The 23,780-nt window shown below is 35.8% G+C and overlaps 2 protein-coding genes across 3 annotated transcripts; both read right to left on the bottom strand.

Annotated features, from left to right (window-relative positions):
• Positions 1 to 7,747: 7,747 nt before the first annotated feature.
• Positions 7,748 to 13,113, bottom strand: LOC132284398 (disease resistance protein L6-like). Its single transcript, XM_059786509.1, has 5 exons — positions 11,925 to 13,113; positions 10,490 to 11,585; positions 10,099 to 10,389; positions 9,022 to 10,004; positions 7,748 to 8,499 (listed from the first exon to the last, which is right to left on the bottom strand). Exons 1-5 carry the CDS (start codon positions 12,854 to 12,856, stop codon positions 7,977 to 7,979), a joined length of 3,825 nt encoding a protein of 1,274 aa, XP_059642492.1. The 5' UTR covers positions 12,857 to 13,113; the 3' UTR covers positions 7,748 to 7,976.
• Positions 13,114 to 14,938: 1,825 nt separating this feature from the next.
• LOC132285795 (disease resistance protein L6-like) lies at positions 14,939 to 21,537 on the bottom strand. Of its 2 annotated transcripts, XM_059788021.1 has the most exons (7): positions 20,784 to 21,537; positions 19,070 to 20,165; positions 17,948 to 18,235; positions 16,501 to 17,838; positions 16,158 to 16,334; positions 15,599 to 16,005; positions 14,939 to 15,344 (listed from the first exon to the last, which is right to left on the bottom strand). In XM_059788021.1, the coding sequence occupies exons 1-4, from the start codon at positions 21,308 to 21,310 to the stop codon at positions 16,576 to 16,578; spliced, it is 3,174 nt and encodes a 1,057-aa protein (XP_059644004.1). In that variant the 5' UTR covers positions 21,311 to 21,537; the 3' UTR covers positions 14,939 to 15,344; positions 15,599 to 16,005; positions 16,158 to 16,334; positions 16,501 to 16,575. The 2 variants fall into 2 exon arrangements, with proteins under 2 accessions (XP_059644004.1, XP_059644003.1); XM_059788020.1 differs by having other exon boundaries at positions 15,599 to 16,334.
• Between the last annotated feature and the right edge of the window lie 2,243 nt (positions 21,538 to 23,780).

The raw sequence follows: 23,780 nt of genomic DNA, 5'->3' as shown, positions 1-23,780 counted from the left end.
CACATCATTACAGATAGTACAAATTATAAGCTCAAATCTCTCTCTCTCCCCTTCTCTCTCTCTCTACAGTTTTTGCAAAATTCCTCCAGGACAAGTCAACAACGACAACAGAAATTTTTGGCCAAGAGACATCTTTCTACAACCACTCCACTCATTTGGTACCATTGTCAAATTAGAAATCTAAAATTTACAATTGGAAAATGATATTGGACGGATTTGTTGCTGGGAATCGCGGCCGAATCTAGGGAAGTTCGTTTAAGCGTAGTGTATATTGTGCATAAATAAATAATAAATATTTGGTTAAGTAATTCGGTGTTATAAATATGTGCAATAATCACTACTATTTACAATATAATTTTAATATATAATTAATTTATTTATTTAAACATATTTAATATTTTTTATTATCAATTGGATTTTTTTAATTTCAAATGAATTAGTAGGTATAAAAAGTATTCAAATTATTTTAATAAGAAGAATTAATAATATTTTTTTATTATTATTTTAATATCATTTATAAATTTTTTTTAATAATATCTTCTCTATCTTTTAATATTGAAGGTGAAAGATTAAATCTCCATTACTCAAATAAGTGTGTGAGCATGGAGAAGAAAAAAAAAAAAAAAATTATAATTAACACACCAGTCCAGAAGTAGGTGGTAATTTCAAACATCGCATCGTATTCGTGTCAAGTGTCTTAAACACGATTAATAACTGTGTCGTGGAAGTAGGTGATAATTTCAAACATCGAGTCGTATTCGTGTCAAGGATCTTAAACACGATTAATAACCGTATCGTGTTCATGTTGATTCTAATCGTATTCGTGTCGACACAAACACGATGAGTTAGTCGACACCATCATTAGTTGATGTTGCCAGTATCAAACAATGCTCATGGGCTCAAACTTAAACTCAAAATCGTTGGCAGTTGGATGGTTTAAATCCAAATAGAAGGTGAAAGATTAAATCTCCATTAGTCAAATAAGTGTGTGAGCAAGGAGAAGGAAAAAAAAAAAAAAATTATAATTAACACGCCAGTCCAAAAGTAGGTGGTAATTTCAAACATCGTGTCGCATTCGTGTCAAAAGTCTTAAACACAATTAATAACCGTGTCGTGTTCATATTAATTCTAATTATATTCGTGTCGTAATCGTGTCGACACAAACACAATGAGTTAGTCGACACCATCATTAGTTGATATTGCCGGTATCAAACAATGATCATGGGCTCAAACTGAAACCCAAATCGTTGGCAGTTGGGTGGTTTAAATCCGAATAGGCAGTAGCTCGTATTGGTTCATCCGAATCAGTGAACCCAATATATCTTCGGGCCAAACCATTGTGTATAGTGACGGTTCGGGTTGGCCTGAAAAGACTCCTATTGGCCTATTAAACACCCCCGGCCAATACCTCTGCAGGCTTCATTTGCAAATGACATTTCAGAATCTGCTTTTTTTGTTCTTCCTTTCTCTTTAAGTACCTCTGATCTCCTGTAATTCTATTTTTCATACGTTCTGAATTCGAGTCTAAAGATTCAATTTTAGTCCGAATTCATTTGAGTCTTATTCAATGATTAATTTAATCAAAGTAGGGTCAAAGAGAGTATATCATGGTGTTTACTTTGCTAATTCAATTGGTTTGAAGTGCTTAACCAATTGTATAAAAATCGTTCTATACTGAGAAATAAGCATCATTGAGATTGTTCAACACTAGGTGTGGCATAAATTATCTTAAAGATATAAAATCAAATTATAGTCTTGATCTACAAGTTTCTTTAGTAATTGATTATTTACTTTAATAATTATAAGTAGTTTATTTTATTTAATTTTTCCGAGTAGCTTATTTATTAATCATGCTACGTTCTAAAATAATTCTTGTTTAATCTTAAATAGTAGCATATGAAACATATATTTTTTCAACAATAAAGAGTACTCATTTAATTGTTATGATGTATAATTTTTTTTTCCCTAATTGGTACTCACAACCCACCTCCAAGAAATTATTATGATGAATAATTCAACTATATAATTATATACATTTGGTAAAACTATATATTAATGATTGAATTAAAAAAATAAAAGATCTACTTTAAACTTTAAATATGTATAATAATTTAATGACCGTTTATTCATTTCATCACTCTTTTAATTTGATTTAATATTGAGATATGATTGAGAAAAATAACAAAATATTATAAAAATGTTAATTATTGTAATAGTATTAGTAGGGGTGTTTGGTAAAACTTTATGTTCAATCGTGGAATGTTATTGAATCTCGAGCTTTATATTTTAATTATACTGAATGGAAACATATAATTCGCGCGTGCATACACACACATACACAAGGCCACATGGAACACTAAAGACAGGTTTTAATTGACTTTAGTCTACGATTGTTTGCCCAGGAACTTGGACAGAGTAATTAGAGAGTTAGGGTTTAATGGCGGCAGTGGTTCGGTCGTGAGATAATAGATGTGGTGATCATGACCTGTGATTGATTAATTTTCATGCTGGGATTTCACTTTTTGGCTTACAATGGAAATGGGGGAAAAAGAAAAGAAAGGAAATGGAAAAAAATAAAAAGTTGTGATGGTAATAAAATGTTGGATGAGAATGGAGGGGTTTGGAAGGAAAGACAAAAATTTAATAACTTTTGTTATCTTTCCAAAAATGGAAGGAAATGGAAGAAAAATTAATATTTTTAATAAAATTTTATTAGTACCAAATTTGCCCTTATATTTATAAGAGAAAAATTCTATAAAAAATGGTATGATTGTAAATTCATTACAATAGTTTTCTTCCATTTCTTTTCTTAAACATAATTACTATCATTTTCTTTCTTTTTCTTTATTAATTAACCAAACACAACAAGTAACTAACACTATCATCTCATTTTCTTTCTTTTCTTTTCCCTCCTAATTAATGTTATCCTTTTTTTTCTTTTTCACTGTACCAAACATACCCTTAGTGATAGTTTGAAGGTAAGATGGTAATTTTGAGAGGGTGATACAAACCCATGATTACAACTACTGGAAGTTGGAGATAGAAACAGGGCCGGCCCTGAGATTCCAAATATTTTGAGAGGCCCTAGGTGAACTTTCAAATGTGAGGCCCTTTGAGTTTCACACACGCAAAAACAGAATTATAAGAGTGCGAAATTTTAACACGATGTTTTCAAATTATATAACTAATATAATTGTGTCCATATGTATTGTGCCTAAGACAACTAACTAATAACTATAAATTTATCACCACCAACAAATAATTATGCGCCTGTATAGTATTCATAAGACAAGTAATTAATAAGTATAAATCTATTATTACTAATAAATAATTGTGCACATGTGTTTTGTACTTAAGACAACTAACTAATTATTATAAATTTTTATCACTACCAATAAATAATTGTGCGCATGTGCAGTGTGCATAAGACAACTAATTAATAACAATAAATTTAAGGTAAATAACACTTAAATCCCCTAAGGTTAGGTCATTTTTCACCTAGATGAAAATTTTGATTTTAATTTTCACTTATATTTGAAAGATTGATTTTGTATTTCACTTATACCTCAAATTGACCTGTCAGGTATTTTTAAATATAAAATGACTATGCTACCCTTTGACCTTATTGACTATCTTTTTTTACCAAACTACCCCCATACACCATCACCACCGCCCCCCTCTGTGTGTTTTTCCACATGGTATGGCCTTCTCTCTCCTCTCCTGTTCTTCCCCAAATCCACCCATCAATCTTGCTCATCCCTCCCCCAAATCCCACCTCACCCAATTAAAAAACAAAAAAAAAAAAAACTCATTCCATAGTTAATTTATTCAAACATTCTTTTCATCAAAACCCCTAGGACAGTAAAAGAATAACCCTAAACCAAGAGGTGACATATCCACTACACAGAGAAACCAGACCAATATACAAGAGACTCAGCCTCAGCAACCTGAAACACGTCCTCCCTCCCCTCTTCCTTCAATATTTCATTCTTCATCTCAGAGTTGATTTCATGGATCTTGTAGAAATTGAGAGGGAGATAGAGCCTGCTGTAGAAATTGTCCAAATTAATTCACTAATACTTACTTGTCGACCAGATTATAGAATTTCGTTTTTTTTTTTTATTATTATTATTATTTTTTTTCATTTGTTGGAATATATATTTAGCAGTGAATCTACTAATTTTCTAAATCAGATATGATCTCTCTCAATTTTAATTCATATTCTAACTCCCAACAGTATTTTTAGATCTTTCAATTAAAATCTGAAAATTAAAATCTCAATTCTAATTTTCAGATTTTTTTCAATAGGAATCTGTGATTAGTATTGATTTTAGTACATCTTTGTACCCATACACGAACCCACTGTATTCCATTGACGGCGTTGGAGATCGGAACGACGAGCACACGGGACGACGAGATTGGAATGGAACAACGAGCACACGGGAGGCGAAGGAGATCGGAACGACGAGCACACGGGAGGACGGGATCGGAACGAAACGACGGGCACTCCATTATCCTCCGCCCGATGTTCCCGCTCCCTTTTACGTTCCTGTGTCGACCTCCCAATTTACAGCAAAAAAACACAAAAACATGCGTAGACCCTTTTTCCTTCACCCCTGGTTGCGTCACCTGGCCGCTTATCGTCGAATTTCTCTAGAAAAAAGTTATTTCCATTTTCTTTAGATTCCTTATTCTTTCTTCATTTTCCTGACTTTCTTAGTTTGTTTTATCTTCTTTGTCTGCTAATGGACTTTGATTTTCAGATTTTGAGTATGAAAATCAAATCCAGGCCCGATTCTAAACTCTATCTTCTAAGGACAAAACGCTAAAGTAGAAATTATTTTTGAAAAATTCAAAGAAATCATTTGGATTATGTCAGAGCCAGCGCTTGAATATATATATATATATAGAGAGAGAGAGAGAGAGAGAGAGAGAGAGAGAGAGGTTTTTTGGTCATTTAAGATTACATATATTTTGTAGGGTAAAGTGCATTAAACCCCCTGAACTATTGGTCATTTACAAGAAACCCCCCTGAACTAAAAAAACTCCCTGAACTATGATTTTGTTGTAATTTATCCCCTTGAACTATTGGTCATTTGCAAGAAACCCCCTGAACTACAAAAACCCCCCATGAACTATGATTTTGTTGCAATTTATCCCGCTGAACTATGATTCTGTTGCAATTTACCCCCATGACATCAGCTTTCGGTACTGAAAATTTTGAAAGACCAGTTTATCCTTATAACACGTATACTGCGTCGTTTTAACTTATATACTTCTTACTTTTATTTTTGCCAAAAGATGTCTTTCACCCAACACAACCCAAAACTGAGAGCTAGAGAGTGAAAGAAGAGACCAAAGAAATCCGAGGTTGGCGGGATGGCTCGGTCTCGGATGATGGTGGCTTGTGCGTGGAGGACTCGGCTGTGATGAGAGCTCGGTTGACTCGGCCGTGAACTGTGGAGGCGGCGGCGAGCTCAAGGGGGCTCGGCGGTGAACTATGGACGGTTGTGTGCTCGAAACACGGACGGCGATGTGCTCAGTTATGGAGATGGCGGAATGGGCCGGCGAGATTGGAATGGACGGTGGAATGGACCGGCGAGCAAGGTAAGCTGAACGGTGGACAAGGCGGTGACGGCGATGGGCTGACGCAACGGTGCAGAGAAGTGCGATATATATGGCCGACGGATCTGGCTAGTGGTGCAACGGCTATGATGGAACTATGACAGGAGACCCACCAATCCCAACAATAAATTCCTCAGCTTCATCGTCCCTTTCAATCAATCAATTCGCTTGGATGGGGTAAACTGCAAAAAAATATATAGTTCAGGGGGGTTTTTTATACATACTCTAATAGTTCAGGGGGGTTTTTTGCAACTTTTATAATTCAGGGGGGTTTTTTGCACATACCCAATAGTTTAGGGATTTTTTTTCAATTTTTATAGTCTAGGGGGGTTTCTTGCACATACCCTAATAGTTCAGGGGGGTTTAATGCACTTTACCCTATTTTGTATTAAAAAATTGAAGATAAAATGGTCGATTCGCATAGATTAAAGGCCAAAAAGTCATTTAGAGTGTAAGTGAAAGTAAAACCAAAATCTTCCTCTAACTGAAAAATAACCTAATCTTAAGAGGTCAATTTGCCCATAAATTTATCAATTAAAGAGTGCGAAATTTTTACAGGCACAAAATAAAAAATGAAGTGAACAGTTTACTAGAGAACTACAGTACTTTGTTATGTGTTTTTTTGGGAGCCAATTACCCGCAGTGATACTTATCAAAAAAAAAAAATTACCCGCAGTGATTGATTGATCATTGCTACAGAAGACCTGTGCAAATTAATAGAAAAAAACCATTAACTTTTGTTTTGTTGAAGCATGCTATTGATTTTCATGTGTTTGTACATTCTGATGGCAAGTGCTTTGACAGTATTATTAACTGAAATTCTAGGTGAGCCAATTTCAAATAACATCAATAATGGTGGTATGTATCTTCATATAAAAATAAAAATAAAATTAAAATTAAAAAACCCTTAATTTGGCACTTTTAAGTATGAGCATAATTTAGAGATCGAAAAAGTTAATTATTACCTCAACCCACTAGAAGGGATCCTTAAATTTCGTGGGATTGAATGTGAAAATGCAAAAAATTATGAGGAAAAGGGGTGTGGTTGCTGCTGTTGTGAGATTGGAGTGGACTTAGGGAGTGGGAAATAGATTATGGACTCGATCGCCATGAAAGACACATGTAGAAAGGCACACATTTATTAAAATACTAAGAGAACCCTAATATATTCATTCAGCTTTTGATAGCCATCATACACACAGTGACACACACAAAACCCTGGCTACTTTTCACTATTGGAACAAAGGTAAAGGCCCGAATCAAACGAACCAAAGTTAGAAAAAATCAAATGATGAGATGAACGAAAGAAAGAAACATATATAAAAGATCGACTCATGCAAAAGGAGAGAGAGGATGAACATACCTTGTCAACTGAGGCGATAGCGGAGGCTGCGCCCTGCGGAGTGTCGAAGCAGATTGTGTCGTCTGAAACTTGCCCTAACTTATTTTTATTTTATCTTATTTCCATCCCCTATGGGCCTCAAATTTTGAGGCCCTCTAAAATCTGAGGCCCAAGGAGACCGCCTTGGTAGCCTTGGGCCAGGGCCGGCCCTGGATAGAAATAGCACTTGTTATCAATTGTGAGAAGATTACAAGGGTTTCATTTCCAGGACAAACCAGTTGGAAAAAATTGTAGTGTGTGTATATGCGTGTAAATTTATAATATTCCTTGAAGAAGAAGAGAGATTTTGTCTTTTATGTGTGTGTGTAAATGTAATTTACAAACGTGAAGTGGAGAAATGGCAAGTTCAATTCGGTCTATTTAAAATTTTGGTGATTAGGCTTGTTTGGATCTAAAATATTTTTTAGATATATATTTGTGTTTGGTTATTTTAAAATATTTATGCAAAAATTTAATAAAAATAACTTATTTATTAATTTTCGACAAATTATTTTATAAGCTCTACCCTATAAACTCGACCTCAATATCAATTTAGACATTTGCCGAATATCAAAAATAAAAATTAAAAAATAAATACTTTTTATTAAAATAATAGTTGAATGTTAAATGCTGAAAAGTTTTAAGTAATAATTAAAAAATAAATATTTTTTAATTTTTAAAAAAATTAAAAGTGGGGTTTTTCGTTTTGAGCAATATTCAATGTGCATTATAAGCTTTAAATTGAGTAATCAAACACTAATCTTTCATTTTGTACGAACTCAGGTAATACAAACTGTCATACATAAATAATGAGACGAAGTAGTTTGTGCTGCTTATCACTAGTTCACTGCCTCTTTTCTAGCCAAGCAATCGGAACTCCTTTTCTTTTATAGTCAGAGATTTGAACCTTGTTGCTCTCTCCAATCATGGAGGAAAACACATTGTCGTGAAAACTCATCCTCTTCTAGCATTAGCATGTCTCATGATCCACCACTTCTCCCTCTTCCTCAGTATCGCTCTCTTCCTCAGCACTCACTCTCACCATATTGCTTTCGCCCTTCTTTTCTTCTGATCCATCGCATTGGGCTTCTGCTCTTGACTCTCTTGGTGCTGCAAGTTGTACATCAATGTTCCCGTAACTTATTCCATCACGGTCTGAGGTAACACAAGAGCTCTTGCTCTCCTCTGCTTTCAAAACCGTCATATTGAGTTCCTTTGGGAAGCTCACCCTTGGGAAGTTGACCTTCGCCTTGGATCCTCGAAACTCGATGGCGGCTGCGTCGTAAGCCCTTGCTGCTTCCTCTGCCGTATCGAAGGTGCCAAGCCACACACGGCGCTTTTTCCCGGGGTCTCGAATCTCTGCAGCATACCTCCCCCATGGCCTCTTTCGAACTCCCCTGTAGTGGCAAATCTTCTCCTCTCCTTCAACGGAACCACCACTTGCCTCCTGTGCCCTTGTGTTAAATTTTTCTTCACCCTTTTGGGGAAAAAACCTATAAAAACAAAGTAAATTAAGCAGACTATGAATCGTGACTCCAACAATAATTGGAAAAAAGAAAAAGAGAAAAAAGAGGCGTTGGATGGTCTACGTTTCCATAATGTAAATAACTACTGGAAAACTAATCTTCTCGACTTTGAAAAGCCTAAATTTCTCGATTTTTGGAGACCTGAGTTATTATCATTTGAATAGTCTAAATAAAAATTTTAAACTTTCAATAATCTAATTTGGTGTCTTAAGTAGGCTCAGATAACCTCTCTTGATTGTGAATAACCGCTTTGGACATCCTACAGGGGCTAACAGTTGGGTTGGTTGTTGACTCATGTAAATGACGTTAAGAGAGAATTTTGATACCATTTGTCATGATATTGATATTTGATGCTTTTGTAAATCTCATAAACTACTCCAACCAAAACCAGAATCATACATAGAAACAAAAGAGTACCGAGATATTTTTCTTGCAAAAACCAAATAGTAACCCAATACACACAGCCATTACTAGAAATAAAATCCATACCCGTGTAATGAAGGGAGGCGCGTTGACTGGTCAGATTCCTCCGAAGATTTCAGAGCCTCAAGGCAAGGCTCAATCTCACCTAAATTATTGCAAGCATGTGGTGACTGTTTAGGCGGAACAAGGTTAGCTAACATATCGCATGCACATATGTCCAACCTCATCAATGATTCTAAATTTCCAAGCCCTTGAACTTCTGTCAGCTTAACACAACTTCGAAGTGATAATCTCAACAATTTTTTCAAATTTGACAGATTCGGCAATCTTTCTAGTGAATGACAGAATGCAAAAGACAAAACAACTAGACTTGAAGGTAACCCCAGTATACATTGAAGATTGTGACAGAATTGTACATCGAGCACCTTCAGCTGAGAAAGGGAATCAATCTCTTTTGGTAGGATCCTAATGTTGGTAGAATCCAAGGTCAACTTCTCCAATTTGGAACATTTCCAAATATCTATAGGAATCTCCACATACTCATTGCCCCCTACCAAGTGTAACTCCTGTAAATTAACCAGATTTATTTCATTAGGGGTAGAAGCTACATCCAGACTCCTCAGACTTGAGGGAAGCTGTGGAAATGATTGAAGCTCTTCGCAGCCTCCTAATTTAAGGGTTTGGAGGCAAGAGAGATCCCAAATGCTCATTGGCAGGCTTTGAATTTTGGTATCATAAAAGCTCAAGAATCTCAAAGCTGTTAAACTCCCAATATTACTATGAATGTGCCTCCTCAAATAGCTACAATGTGTGAAATCCATCACTTCCAGCTTCTCCAACATCCAAAGTTCATCAGGTAAATTCCTTATATCAGTATATGAAATGTCAAGCACTTTTAAATTCTTCAGTTTACCAATGGATTGGTCAACTTCGACCAAACTTTTACACCGTTGAAGAATCAATATCTCTAGAGCTGCATATGATGAAAAGTCAGGTGTTCTCCTTAAAGCACAATTAGCCAGTTGTAGAACTTTCAACTTGTTTGCCATCTATTAAAAGAGAGAATAGATAACAGAAAAGGATTATTTTTAAACAGAAGCATTATTGGATAGAAGAAACAAAAATATAGATATTATAAAATACCTTGATATGATTCCAACCCCCCCAATCTTCTGTGATGCCACTATCTGACAGATCAAGAACGACTAGATTCTCCAAATGAAAATTGATTGGCTTAAAATGCGGAGGGCATCTTCGCCAATTAAGATATCTTAATCGGTGCAGAAGATGCTCAAAATCCCCAACCAGGTCAGTGCCATCAACTCGGAGATACCTTAGATTCACTAGTTTTGCAAATTCCTTACTTGTAAAGCGAGGCTTCTTTTCAGGCCCTAAATCAAAGTGAAGACTTAGGGCTTCAACCTTTTCTGTTCCCTGTCAATGGAAAAAAATAAATATACAACATATTATGACCAGATTTCACAACCTACTTCAGTTAGTAAGGGCTATAAAATTCAATGCTCTCAAATCTTACCCTCCGTCCCTCCAATATGTTCAAGGCTTCCTCATGATTCCACAACCTACTACGATTGCCCCGAACCTTTTCTTCATAGACGATTTTCCTGCCAAGAGCTATAAACTGATCATGCATCTTCAGCTCATCAGCATCTCCAACTTTTATCAGGGACATTAGATAAAGGACATTCAATTCTTTTTTTGGATGATAGCCACAATCATCCCACATGTAAAACACAGCTGCTTTTTCCATCCCAGAAAAAAGGCATGCAATATCGAGAAATATTTGTCGTTGTGCATAATTTAATGTTTCACAAATTACCCTCAATTTTTTCTCGAGTTCATCATGCAATATTTTCGCCAATTTCTTCAATGTGTCCTCCCATAACGCTTTCTCCATGCCAGATAGAAATGAACCTATAACATCAAGAGCTAGAGGAATCCCTGCAGCAGCAGATGCAATCTCTCTAGAGATGGTGAAATAGTCTGGTGGAGGAGACTTGCTTCTAAAGGCGTGCATGCTGAAAAGTTGAAGAGATTGTTCAGAATTCATTAGTGGGGGTTCATAAGTCGCATCCACTTTAAGATCATCCAAAAGATGTTTGTATTTAGTTGTAATTATGATCCTACTTCCTGAACCAAACAAATCACGCTTTGCCAAAAGCCTAACAAAATGAGAGCTTTTATCCACATCATCAAGAACAATGAACACTTTCTTTTTGACAACTATGTCTTTAATCACGTCGATTCCACTATCAATATCAGCAATGTCAGGACACCTTTTTAGAATGTCAGCAAGAAGCTGTTTCTGTAAATTAACAACTCCCTTGCGTTGTTGCGTCATTTCTCCAACATCTGAAAGGAAGCTACAACATTCAAAGAACTCGAATTGCATGTTGTAGATGAATTTGGCAATAGTTGTCTTGCCAATACCACCGACGCCATGGATACCAACTATCCGTACTTCATTGGAGTCCATGTTTAATAATCTGAACATTTCATTTCCGTGGTGATTCATTCCAACGAAGTTGTCAGTCACAACCACATAATTCTTCTTTAACTCTAACAACACCATTGGAACAATACTCTCTTTTATGAAGTTTTCTCCTCCATCCCTAATTTATGTCAAAGGTGGAAAACAGAACGAGTAATTATTGCCAAGGAAATCAAAGTAAATAATAAAATGATTTCTACTTTCTTTACTCTGATTTTAAGTTATAATTATTTATTTTTGATCATTTTTAAACTCTTAAATCTTTTGTTTCTTTCAGTCTAATTTATTTTTAATTTCTAATATAAGAAGTTGCCAGAAGCATCTTGCTTAGTGTTGTTTATGGTTTCATGAATTCCAAACAACTTTGCCTTACTGTATTAACTATGAAGACTATATATGCAATAAAATAAGGGGCTTGGTTATAATTACTAGCAGGATAATAATTAAATGATCGAATTACCAGTCAGACTGAGATTCTCTGATCAAGTCCCAACCCTCGAGTTCTCCAACCTCTCTCAATGCCTCCTTCCATGCCTTAACAGTTGTTACGTCGAAACAATTGGCGTGCTCGCGAAAGGCTTCCTCGTAACACCCAGATTGATGCTTCACATCAGATGGTTCGACGTCGTAGAAGATTGGCAGAATCAATTGTCCTGTGGTTCTCTTGCACTCCACCATCTGGGTGAGCTCACGGAGGCACCATATACTGGAAGCATAGTTTTTGGAGAATATTGGGATTGAGATTTTCGACCCCTTGATGGGTATGATGAGACCTGGAATGATCAATGTGGACTGATGTCCACTCCCGCCTGACTCAAGTGAGCTCTGCGGCTCAGCCTTCGACGCTAAGAGATGATCGGATGGTGGCAAACCTTGACTCGACGACCCCAGCACAAGCCTGTACATGTTCAGATGACTCTCTACGTGATCGCGCCCCAAGCCCTCAACATTCATCAACTTCGTAATCTTCTTCGGCGTGGCATTGTTGATACCCAGATGAGCAACAACGTCAACGAACCGCTGGTGCAATTGAGTCGTCCATCGAATTCGCGGCGCTTTCAGCGTCCGCAGCGCCGAGTCCGCCCCCTCGGCACCACTATCTACCCTCCGAAGCTTCCTCGAATCCGAATCGTCTATTGTCATGTCGGTCATTTCTTCTTGGACTCCTCGGGGATGATGATATTTATGGTCCCAAAAGGTGCGAACTCGTACGCGCATGAGATGATTGTACAGATAATCGGAGAAGGCGTGGCAAGCAGTGTCTGAGCTTCTGCAACCCAAAAAGACTTCATATTCTCTTCCTCCTACAGAGTCCCCATAAGTTTCTGTATCTTCTTCCACTTTTACAGATCGGTGAGGGTTTTCAATTTTCCCCTTTCTTTTCTTCTCCATCGATCAGCAACAGTATCCCAATTTCTGATTAGGGCTTTAGGTCTGCAAATTCAAAACACCCCAATAATCTTTCCAAATCAATCAAGTTAAAGTGAACAGAAACCTAATTTCTTGATTATCTTTCACCACCCGCAGATCGATCTCTCCTACAGAACCCCCAATGGCCAAGTTAGCTTTTCCAAGTCTCAAGTCAACGACTCAACAGGGAAAGGACAATTCATCTTACGCCAAGGCCCAAAAGTGGCATCTTTCGGCGTCGTTTTGTTGATACCAATAACCAAGACCTCTTCTGACGACAAATGAATAATTCTTATAATTTTTAATTTCAATAAGGCAAAAAAGTATTTCCACTTCTTCGAACATTTTTTTTTTTTTTTTTTTCCGTTGAAGTTCTAAACCAACCAATGTTTCATTTTATACTCTTATAATTCTATACAAAAATTGATATGTAATTAAATTTTACAATTATAATTCTATACAAAAATTGATATGTAATCAAATTTGTTTTTAATTGGTTATTTAAACATGTCTACATTTTTTCTATTAGCAACTAAATTTTTTTTTATTTACATATTTTATTTTCAAAGTAATTTGTCTAATTTTCTATTCTTAAAATGTAAGCCTGTTCTCTTTTTCTTAACATTTTTTTTTTTCATAATAAGTCTCACTAAAACACTTAAAAGTTGTAGAATCATTTGATATATATACTTTATTTCTTTCATTAATATACATACACACGTACAATTATTAATTATCTAAAGGATCATATTCATAACTCTCATATCTCAAGGATTTCAATTTTCACATACCAAGTGACCATACTTTACATTTTTTTAAATAAAAAAAAATAAAGTTTATGCCTTGATTAAAAGAATTTACATTAAAGTGTAACATTAAAAATTGTAATTGAAGGTTAATTTAAATTTTTGATTCTTTAAATTCTTTAACGTTTTAAATTACACTTTAGTAAATAGCCTTCTTTAAAAGCATTTACATTAATGCAATCCATTAAAAGTGTAATTAAAGGTTAATTTTAATTTTTGATTCTTCAAATTCTTTTAACATTTTTAATTTCAGAGAGTAATTTTTTTATTATTTTTTTTTTGTGAATTCTTTTATAAAAAAAATTGTTTTTTTTTTCTCCAAATTAAAATTCATTTATACTATAAAATATTTATTTCCTCACATGCATTTCACGTGGATTATAATAGTACCTATTCTAAAAGTGTAAGAAATTTTTTAACATTTTTTAATTTTTTTTTTTTCACGTAAAAAATCTGGTTAAAGTGCATAACGATTCATACCTCATTAAAATACATATTGATTCAATATCAATAAGAAAAATGAATTTTACCACTTTTTGGAAACATTTTTTTCCCTTCAAGTTCTAAACCAATCAATGTTTCATTTATACTCTTACAAAAGTATAATAATATAAATTTTACAATTATAATTCTACACAAAAAATTGATCTAACATGTCTAAATTTTTCCTATTCGCGATTGAATTTTTCTAAGTTATATACTGAGTATATTTTATTTTCAAAATAATTAGTCTAAGTTTCTAATGTATAAAAAATTATTCAAATTATTTGAATAAGAAGAAATAATAATATTTTTTTTTTGACTTTTTTAATAGAAGTTTTAAAATTTTATACATTAAAAATCATCTTCTTAATTTCTAGATAATATTTTTGGATTTGAACTTTAACTAAATTAATTATAATTTAAATTTAGAATACAATATTCATTAATTAACCAAACTTAAAAGAACATAAAAGCAAAAAGAAGGCTTACACATCAATTCTCAAATAGAAATTATAATTGTGAAACTTTTTTATTTGGCAAGGATATAATTGAAAGGTTTAGTTATGTAGAACTTAAAAAGAAAAAGATTTGAAGTGGGACTTATTGATCCTATTGAGAATTATAGGAATTTATTTGTTTTGTCAGCAAGAAAAGTAGGACTTAATAGTAATTGTCCTTAAATCTATTATCAAGAGACCCGTTTTAAACGCTATCAAAATATAATAGAATGAGTTATTAATACATTCAAACGCTAAAATTGATAGGAGTCTCAAAATAATGTAAAGAGCAGTTGCATTAAACCCCTAGAACACCGGTGTTCAAATTACTTACCCAAAAAAAAAACACAGAAAAAAAAAAAAACACCAGTGTCCAAATCATCCAATGGAGGTTTTTCTACTATGGTAGTAGTAGATGCTATCAACAGTTTCAAGCGAGCTGTTGTTAATGGGCTTGAACAACTAGCTGTGGTTGAAGCAATTATCTCTCTTCACCAAGCTTTACCTCAGGTGCTTCCAAAGAATGCGCTCAGATGGGAGAGATGATGTTGAGAGTGGAAACTCACACTCATGGACACTCTCTCCCATCAATCAGAGAGCAATTGACAGAGTTAGTCGTCACTGTCATGAGTTGATATTGCCGGTATCAAACCATGCCCAGCGGCTCTCTTCTTCAGTTGAAACCTGTCAATCAGAAAGTCATAAAATGTCAAACAAAACTAACAAGAAGAAACAGCGTAATATAACTTATAAGCTAAACAACAGGCATGCATAAGCTCCGTGAAACTGCCTGCTCTCAATTGAGGCATTTGACAAAGCACATCAAGTGTTAATGGTAAACAGATGCTCATGATAATCTTCGAGAGTTCACAGAGAGAAGGCGTCGAGCTTATATGAGGATGAAAGGTTCTTTTACTAGGTATTATGCCAGGTACAACCTTATCTATGAAGAAGAGGTCTGACAGCCAATGCCTGTTCGGTCCCTTTGGAAATCATTGCAGATAATTGCCTCTGGGAAGGCCTCTCGAGATACTTGTGGCCAGTGAACCAACCCTTCACCTTCGGATGAGTCTTAAATAGCTTCAGAGTTCCATGTCCAGAAGAAGTGTCATTCAACTGATCAGTAGTCAACTCAATGATCAACAAAGCAAATATAGTTGAATCTGAAATCAGAGTGTGTCCAAGGAATCTCCTCTCCACAATACTTTCACCTCAACCGACCACCAATGCGCGTGCGACAGAAGAGTGGAATGATAGCAGCAACATCAACTTCCACATTCGCCACTCATGTCAACATAAGAGAATCTAATTAAATGCCATGATTGGCTCAGAAGTCATGTAGCGCCTGCAGGTGCACACACCAAAAAGAAAGAGAGAGAGAGTCGCAAATTTGTGTATGACCAAGAGAGTAATATTGCTGTAGAATTACAAATGTTCTATAATTGCACGAGACTATTCACTATTGAGTCATCAGGGCAAAGTACAGAGAAAAATTACCATGTTCCTAATAACCCATGCTGATTTGGGAGATCCTTCAGAAGGCTAATATTTAGGTGGTTGATTTGACGTAAATGACCACTCCTTCCTTATCAGCATAAAGAGTTTTGCTAGTTGCTAATATTACTGATTACTGATATTTGAGCATTTCATGAACTTCTCCAGCCATAACTTGAACTGAGATGTATAGAAAGAAAAGATTATTAGAAAGCAGTGAAGAAAAAAGCTCTCTTGCAAGTACCAAATAGTAATTTAATAAAATATTGAGATACAACCATAAAATCATATAGCTTTCCGAAAATACTATTCCAAATCCAAACAATGATTTGAAATAAATCCATACCTGTGTCTGACAAATCTAATAGTCTCTAAATTCACTTGCACCAGAATTGTCCAAAACTATTATGGTTTTAATTCTTCAAAAGTCCGGATCCTTGAACCGCCAAACAAGTGTGTTTGGCAAATTAGGTATGCTTCTCAGTGATGTGCAACCTGACACGTCCAACATCTTCAAGGATTCAAGAGCCCCAAGGCCCTCAATCTTCCGTGATTTCTTGCAATTATCGAGTTCCAAGTGTGCCAACCTTTTTAAGTTTGAGAGATTGGGTAATCTTACAATGGATTTGCAACCACTCATAATCAATTCTTCCAGTGATTCCAATTTGTCAAGCCCTTGAATCTCAATAAGTTTTTGACAATCAAAAGTATTTAATCTTTTTAACCTTTTTAAGTTTGACAGATCTGGTGTCCTTTCAAGGTATTCGAATTCATGCATCTCCAAGGATGTTAACGATGTCAACTGTTCAAGCCAATCAAGGTTAGATAGCTTATCGCAACCCGATATGTCCAAACTTGTCAATAATTTTAATTCTCCAAGCCCTTGAACCTCTGTCAGCTTATCGCACCCAGCAAGGGTTAATTCCAACAAACTTTTCAAATTTGACAGATCTGGTAATCTTTCCAATGATCCACAACAATCAAGAGATAGCTCAACCAGAGTTGAGGGAAACCCCGAGATACTTTGAAGATTTGCACAGAATTGTACATAGAGTACCTTGAGCTGTGGAAGTGCAGCAAGCTCTCCTGGTAGAGACCTAATATTCATAGACTCCAATCTCAATGTCCCCAATTTGGATAATTTTGCAATATCTCTAGGAATCTCCACAACCTTATGGCACTCAAAGCATTGCAATTCCTGTAAATTAATCAAACCTGAGAGATTTGGGAATGTACAAGTGACATTCAGGATCTTTAAACTTGAAGGAAGCTCTGGAAGAAATTGAAACTTTTCGCAGCATCCTAAGTCAAGTGTTTGGAGGCAAGAAAGCCTCCAAATGCTTGTTGGTAGACTTTGAATTCCAGTATGATAGAAGTTCAAGAATCTCAAAGATGAAAGTCTCCCAATGTTACTAGGAATATCTCCCTCCAAGTCATGACATTTTGAGGCATCTATCACTTCCAGCTTCTCTAACATCCAAATTTCATCAGGTAACTTCCTTACTTGAGCATTTGAAATGTCAAGCACTTCCAAATTCTTCAGATGACCAATGGATGAATCAATTTCAACCAATTTTTGACATCCTCGAAGAACCAATATCTCTAAAGTTGCATGGGTCGAAAAGTTGGGTGTTCTCCTTAAGCCGCAATTAGCAAGTTCTAGAACTTTTAAATTATTTGCCACCTGCTACAAAAATAAAAAATAATAAACAGCTGAAAAAAAAAAAAAAATTCAATTTCCAACAAGTATATGATGGAACACAAGAAACAGAAGAAGCAATATTCTACAAGACCTTGATTTGGTTCCAACCCTCCCAGTCTTCTGTGATGCCACTATCTGATAGATCAAGAATGACTAGATTCTTTATATGAAAGTTGGTTGGCTTAAATTGCAAAGGGCAACTACGCCAACGGAGCCATCTTAACCTTGACAGAAGATGACTAAAATCCACAACAAGGTCTGAGCAATCCAGTTGGAGATACCTGAGATTCACTAGTCTTGCAAAATCCTCATTTGTAAAGCAAGGCTTCTGAGATCCTAATTCAAAGCAAAGACTCAAGGCTTCAACTTCTTCAGTTCCCTGCCAAAGAAAAACCTTTAATAAGTAAACAAAATAACAAGATTTACGCAATGCTAACAAAAGAAGTGGGGTTATCAGGGATTAATGTAATCTTATTATTTTAATCGTTGAATTTATTTTCAACTTCATTTTAATTACTTCAAAAAATAATATATTGACTTGTAAATTAATGTAGAAAAACATGGCAGCATGCCAACATCATAGAAAACAATATCTTGAAGATCAAAAGCAATTTCACCCCCAACCTCTTTTGCTCCATTCGACCCAAAAAAAAAAAAAAGTGTGATATTTTATAATCCAATCTTATGAAAATCACGTAAAAAAAATAAATAAATAAGCCCAAAAATCCAGACGCATTAAAGAAAGTTCTATAAAATGAATTAAAGTCCAATTGGTTTAAAAAAGAAGAAGAAGAAGGAATTATAGTCCAACCCATCACTCTCCCTTTCTGTCTTTAAATGAGTTACAGTTAGAGACTTCTTGATGATAAAGACAGCTTCTGATTTCAGAAATCCAATTTTAATGATGCTGACAGGCCATCTATTCAGCAGCTTCTGGAGTCTTTATTACAAAAGATAAATGTCCGACAGCATTTTATTTCAAGACCAATGTTCTACCCCTTGCATATTACCAGAGTAAATTTGCGAAAAATTGAAGCGGGGAAAAAAGATTGAAGACACAAATAACTTTCAGGAAAAAATATAAAGAAGAGAACATTTGGGGGGAAAAAACATTTATCTTTGTGTATACTATGAGATGACAAGAATGAGGATCATCAAAACATTAATTAATTAAAGAAGGGGCGAAAAAATAGGTGTATTCATGAATTCTTACCCTCCGTTCCTCCAATATTTCCAAGGCTTCCTCATGATTCCACAACCTACTACGCTTCTCCGGATTCTTGAAATTTTCCTGACGTACAATTTCCCTACCAAGATCTCTAACCTGATCATGCATCCTCAATACATTATCGTCTTCCATTTTTACTAGAGACATTAGACAAAGGACATTAATTTCCTTATGCGGATAATAGCCACAGTCATCCCACATGTGAAATACAGTTGCTTTATCCATCCCTATAAAAAGACATGCAATATCGAGAAATATCTGTTGTTGCTCATAATTCAATGCTTCATAACTTATTCTCAACTTCTTCTGGACTGCATCGTCTGGTATTTTCCTTAACTTCTTCAACGTATCTTCCCATACCACTTTCTCCTTGTCAGATAAAAATGAACCTATAATTTCAAGAGCTAGTGGAAGCCCTGCAGCAGTGGATGCAATATCTCTAGAGAAACTATCGTACTCTTTTGGTGGAAGCTCCCTTCTGAAGGCATGTATGCTGAAAAGTTGAAGAGACTGCTCAGCATTCATTTCTGGGGGTTCATAACTCCCATCCACATTAAGTGCATTTAAAACATGTTTGTTTCTAGTTGTAACGATGATCCTACTTCCTGAACCAAACCAATCACGTTTTCCAACAAGCCTATCAAATTGAGATTTTTCATCCACATCATCAAGAACAATGAGAACTTTTTTTCTAGAAAATCTGTGCTTGATCATATTAGTTCCACTATCAACGTCACAAACATCAGGGCTCCATTTTAGGGTGTCAGCAAGAAGTTGTTTTTGCAAACTAACAAAACCTTTGTGTTGTTGCACTGTTTCTCGAACATCTGCAAGGAAACAACCACATTGAAAGAACTCAAGGAGCTTGTTGTAGATGTATTTGGCAATAGTTGTCTTGCCAATACCACCCATGCCATGGATTCCAACAATCCGTACATCATTGGATACAATGTTCAATGATCTCATTAATTCTTCCACATGACGATCGATTCCAACCATTTTGTCAGTTACAACCATGTAATTCTTCTTTAGCTCTAACAAAACTGTTGGAACAATCGTCTTTATTAGTTTTCCTTGATACCTGATTGAAGTCAAGAGCAGATAAACAAATACTTAGTCCCTTAAAAGGAAATTAAAAGTTAACAACAAAGGAAAAGAATAATGGCATCAACTTTTGCATTCAATTCATTAGGAAATTGTATATGCAAAGAACACAGTAAGAGACTATCCTAACATGGATTGACTCACACTTTTACCAGCTTGAGATCTGCAACTAGAAAATCAATGACACCTATATGCTAAGATCATGGTTTTAGGTTCTTATTCTCCCAGTTGCTGAAGAAGAGACAGAGAGTTTCATTATATGGATTAGCCCCTGCTTTACTTGCAATACACAATATACCATTCGTATAAGTTCTTGAGAACAGAAAATAAAATTCCTCTCTTACCTATACTCAAATATCTATATCTAGAATCAAATTACCGACCTAATACAAACATGTCCTTGATTCAGTACCCATAAATCTGTTTCATGAATAACCCAGCTCAAATGGTCCAATTACATGAAAAATAATGTCTGGCAATTGATGTAAAATTCTGTGATCTCGTCCCATTTTCAATTCTACACTATAAAACTTCTTTAAGACTACAATGAAATTTATAAAATAAGGGTATTAATAATAGGAATGGATTAACATACCCATCAGCTTCTTTCTTGACTTCCCAGCCCTTGAGTGCTCCAACCTCTCTCAATGCCTCCTTCCATTTCCCAACAGTCCTGTCATCCAAACACCTCTCGTGCTCGCGGAACGCCTCCTCATAAAACCCAGATTGATGCTTCACATCCGAGGGTTCCACATCGTAGAAAATGGGTAAAATCAATTGCCCTAATGTTCTCCTGCACTCCACCATTTGGGCGAGCTCGCGGAGGCACCATTTGCTGGAAGCATAGTTTCTGGAGAAAATTGGGATGGAGATCTTCGACTCAGTGATGGCTTTGAGGAGCTCTGGTCCGATCTCTTCTCCTCTGCGAAGCTCGTTATCGTCTCGAAAGGTTCGAACTCCAACGTCTTCGAGATAGGTGTAGAGGAAATCGGTGAAGGTGAGACGAGTGTCTGGGCCTCTGAAACTTAAGAAGACATCGTATTCGCCACCAGGAAGAGGAAGGGACGTGGATGGAGTGTACAGAGAACTGCTAGAACTTGCCTCAAAGTCCATCGACTCCATTCCAGATGCTACAACTCAAGAATATTTCTCCTCTTCTCTGCCTCTCTATCTGTCTCTCTTACGCTCTCTAGAATTCGGGAAGAGGACTGCAAAGACGGTGTCAATTGTAATATATTCTTACTAATCAAAAAAAAAAGACGGTGTCAATTGTAGAGCGAGAAACTGTTTTGACTTCAAGCTTAAACAACAAGTGGATGCTGACAAACTGTCGCAACATTCTATTGAAATTTCAGAACTCTTGGCCGGCCTGTGGTCCTGTCTGCATCCACATTCATATCTATATATATATATAAAGATATATTTTCCCAGGTCACATTCATTCGATTGTATATAGTGCCGTATAGGAGTATAATCCACCTCTGGGAGCATGTACTTCCCAAATAAATAAATAAATATTGAGGGTGATGTAAGAGAATTGGAATTCCTTGCCTCAAAGTAATTACAAGAAGAGTCGGGTGATTGCAAAAAAAAAAAAAAAAAAAAAAAAAAAAAAAAAAAAAAAAAAAATCAATACGTGTCCATTTTATGGAAAAATATTAGACATGGTGGGAGTACTCATTATATAATATTTAATCAATAGAGAGGTTCCTCTCCTCTTCGCAGGGGTTCTCTGTTTTCAGAGTTTGTGTTTGGGTGTTTCTATGGGATGGCTTTCCTCCTCCATCTCGGCAACGGTTTGCGTGGGTGGTCGGACCCGATGGCACTTTGGCTCTTCTGGGTTGTTAGCTCGAAGGTTTTGAACGGTGGATGGGTTTTTGGCCAATTTCCATTGGGTTTCCGTATTGATCTCGGTATTTGGTTGGTTTGCTTGGATTTTATGGTCGTCCTACTGTTTTCTAGCCTTTTGCTTGTCCGCGTCGGGTGGTTGTTGTGATCATGCTTTCTGTGGCCCTGCGTATTGGGTTCTGGTGGGTTGCGGCAAGGGATTTCCTGTCGTCGGTTTCGATCTTTGGGAAGGGTGCGTTGTTTCCTTGGTCCTGCGTGCCGGATTTTATCTCTTATTTCGGGTTGTTGCGCGTTGGACGTGTTATTGAAACAGGTTCGCTGCTCCTTTTTCTAGCTCTGTTCAGAGCTGCCTCCCCTCCGACCGCCATTGACTATGGGTCGTGACTTGTTGTTGCCGGTCATCTTAGTGAGGCTTTGTAACGACCCTAAACTGATACCATTGAAAAAAGAAAATTTCGGCATGACCTCCGCTAAAAATCGTCCTACAACAACATGTTTAAAAGCATTTTTTAACTTGTCCCAACACAATAAACATATAATACATTCCATGGTGGTACAACCACATATTATATCATCCAGGTATCATAATTACAGTCCCAAAATACAAGATTAATATCTAATGTCCATGTTTTACAACGTTTAAACAGCTCATACAAAAGTTACAGCCCATAGGTATAATTAAAATATTAAAAGTCTATAAGTCGTCGTACAAAATACATTACGTTTAGTCTTACAAAAATAAAGTAACCCAAGTACAAAAACAACAAAATAAGCTCTTAATCCATACTAAGTTTGTGGTAAAATGTCATCCGCCACTTCTTTCTCGTTTCCTGTAAAAAATGTTAAGTAAAAGAGGTGAGCAAAATTGCTCAGTAGGTGGTGCCTAAGACATACCTCTTGTGTCCCCGTGAATCCAACCAAGGAATAGGACAATAGGAATTTGGGGTCATGCAAAGCCGAGAAAACACAATATCAATTCTAAGTTCAAAGCAAATAAATCTCGTGCCATAAATGCAATGTTATGCATGTCACTCCCTATTTTCAGAAAAATATCATCACTTCACAAACTGTTGATATAACCCGCCCTTTGGTGACTCCGCAGCGACATGAGAGAAGGATTGGCTACTGTCCCTGACCTTTGGTACCTCCGCAACGTCATTTGGGGCCCAGATAGCTCAACCACGCTAGGGCAATCTCCCTAGTTCCCTCTAAGCTATATTAACACACCGGCCCTCTGGTGACTCCGCGGCGACCGGGTTTTTCTCAAAAACCGTTTCATCAAATTCTCCCCAAAATTCCCTTTTTCATCTTTTTCAAATCATTTCACCCTTTTCATACCCCATACTTTGAATGCATGCTTTGAATGCATGTTACATGCCTTTTTAATACCATAAAAATTTGGGAAAAATTAATGTTACACAACTAGCATGCTTCCTCATAACAATTTTTAACAATTTAATGAACACAACAAGCATAGAAAATCAACAAGGAAAAATTAATGTTACACAACTAGCATGCTTCCTCATAACAATTTTTAATAATTTAATGAATACAACAAGCATAGAAAATCAACAAGGAAAAATTAATGTTACACAACTAGCATTGTTCCTCATAACAATATTTAACAATTTAATGAACACAACAAGTATAGAAGATCAACAGTTAGGCATACTTTCCATGTAGAACAACAAATACACATAATAGCATGCTTCACATACACAATTAAAATCATTTAAGAGATTAT

This window comes from Cornus florida, unplaced genomic scaffold (assembly GCF_030987335.1).
Source record: "Cornus florida cultivar Cherokee Brave unplaced genomic scaffold, ASM3098733v1 CherokeeBrave_3.0.0_Hap2_Chr11, whole genome shotgun sequence".
NCBI classification, from domain to species: domain Eukaryota; kingdom Viridiplantae; phylum Streptophyta; class Magnoliopsida; order Cornales; family Cornaceae; genus Cornus; species Cornus florida.
Note: the sequence above shows the minus strand (reverse complement) of the source record. Positions and strands in the feature narration are given on the sequence as shown.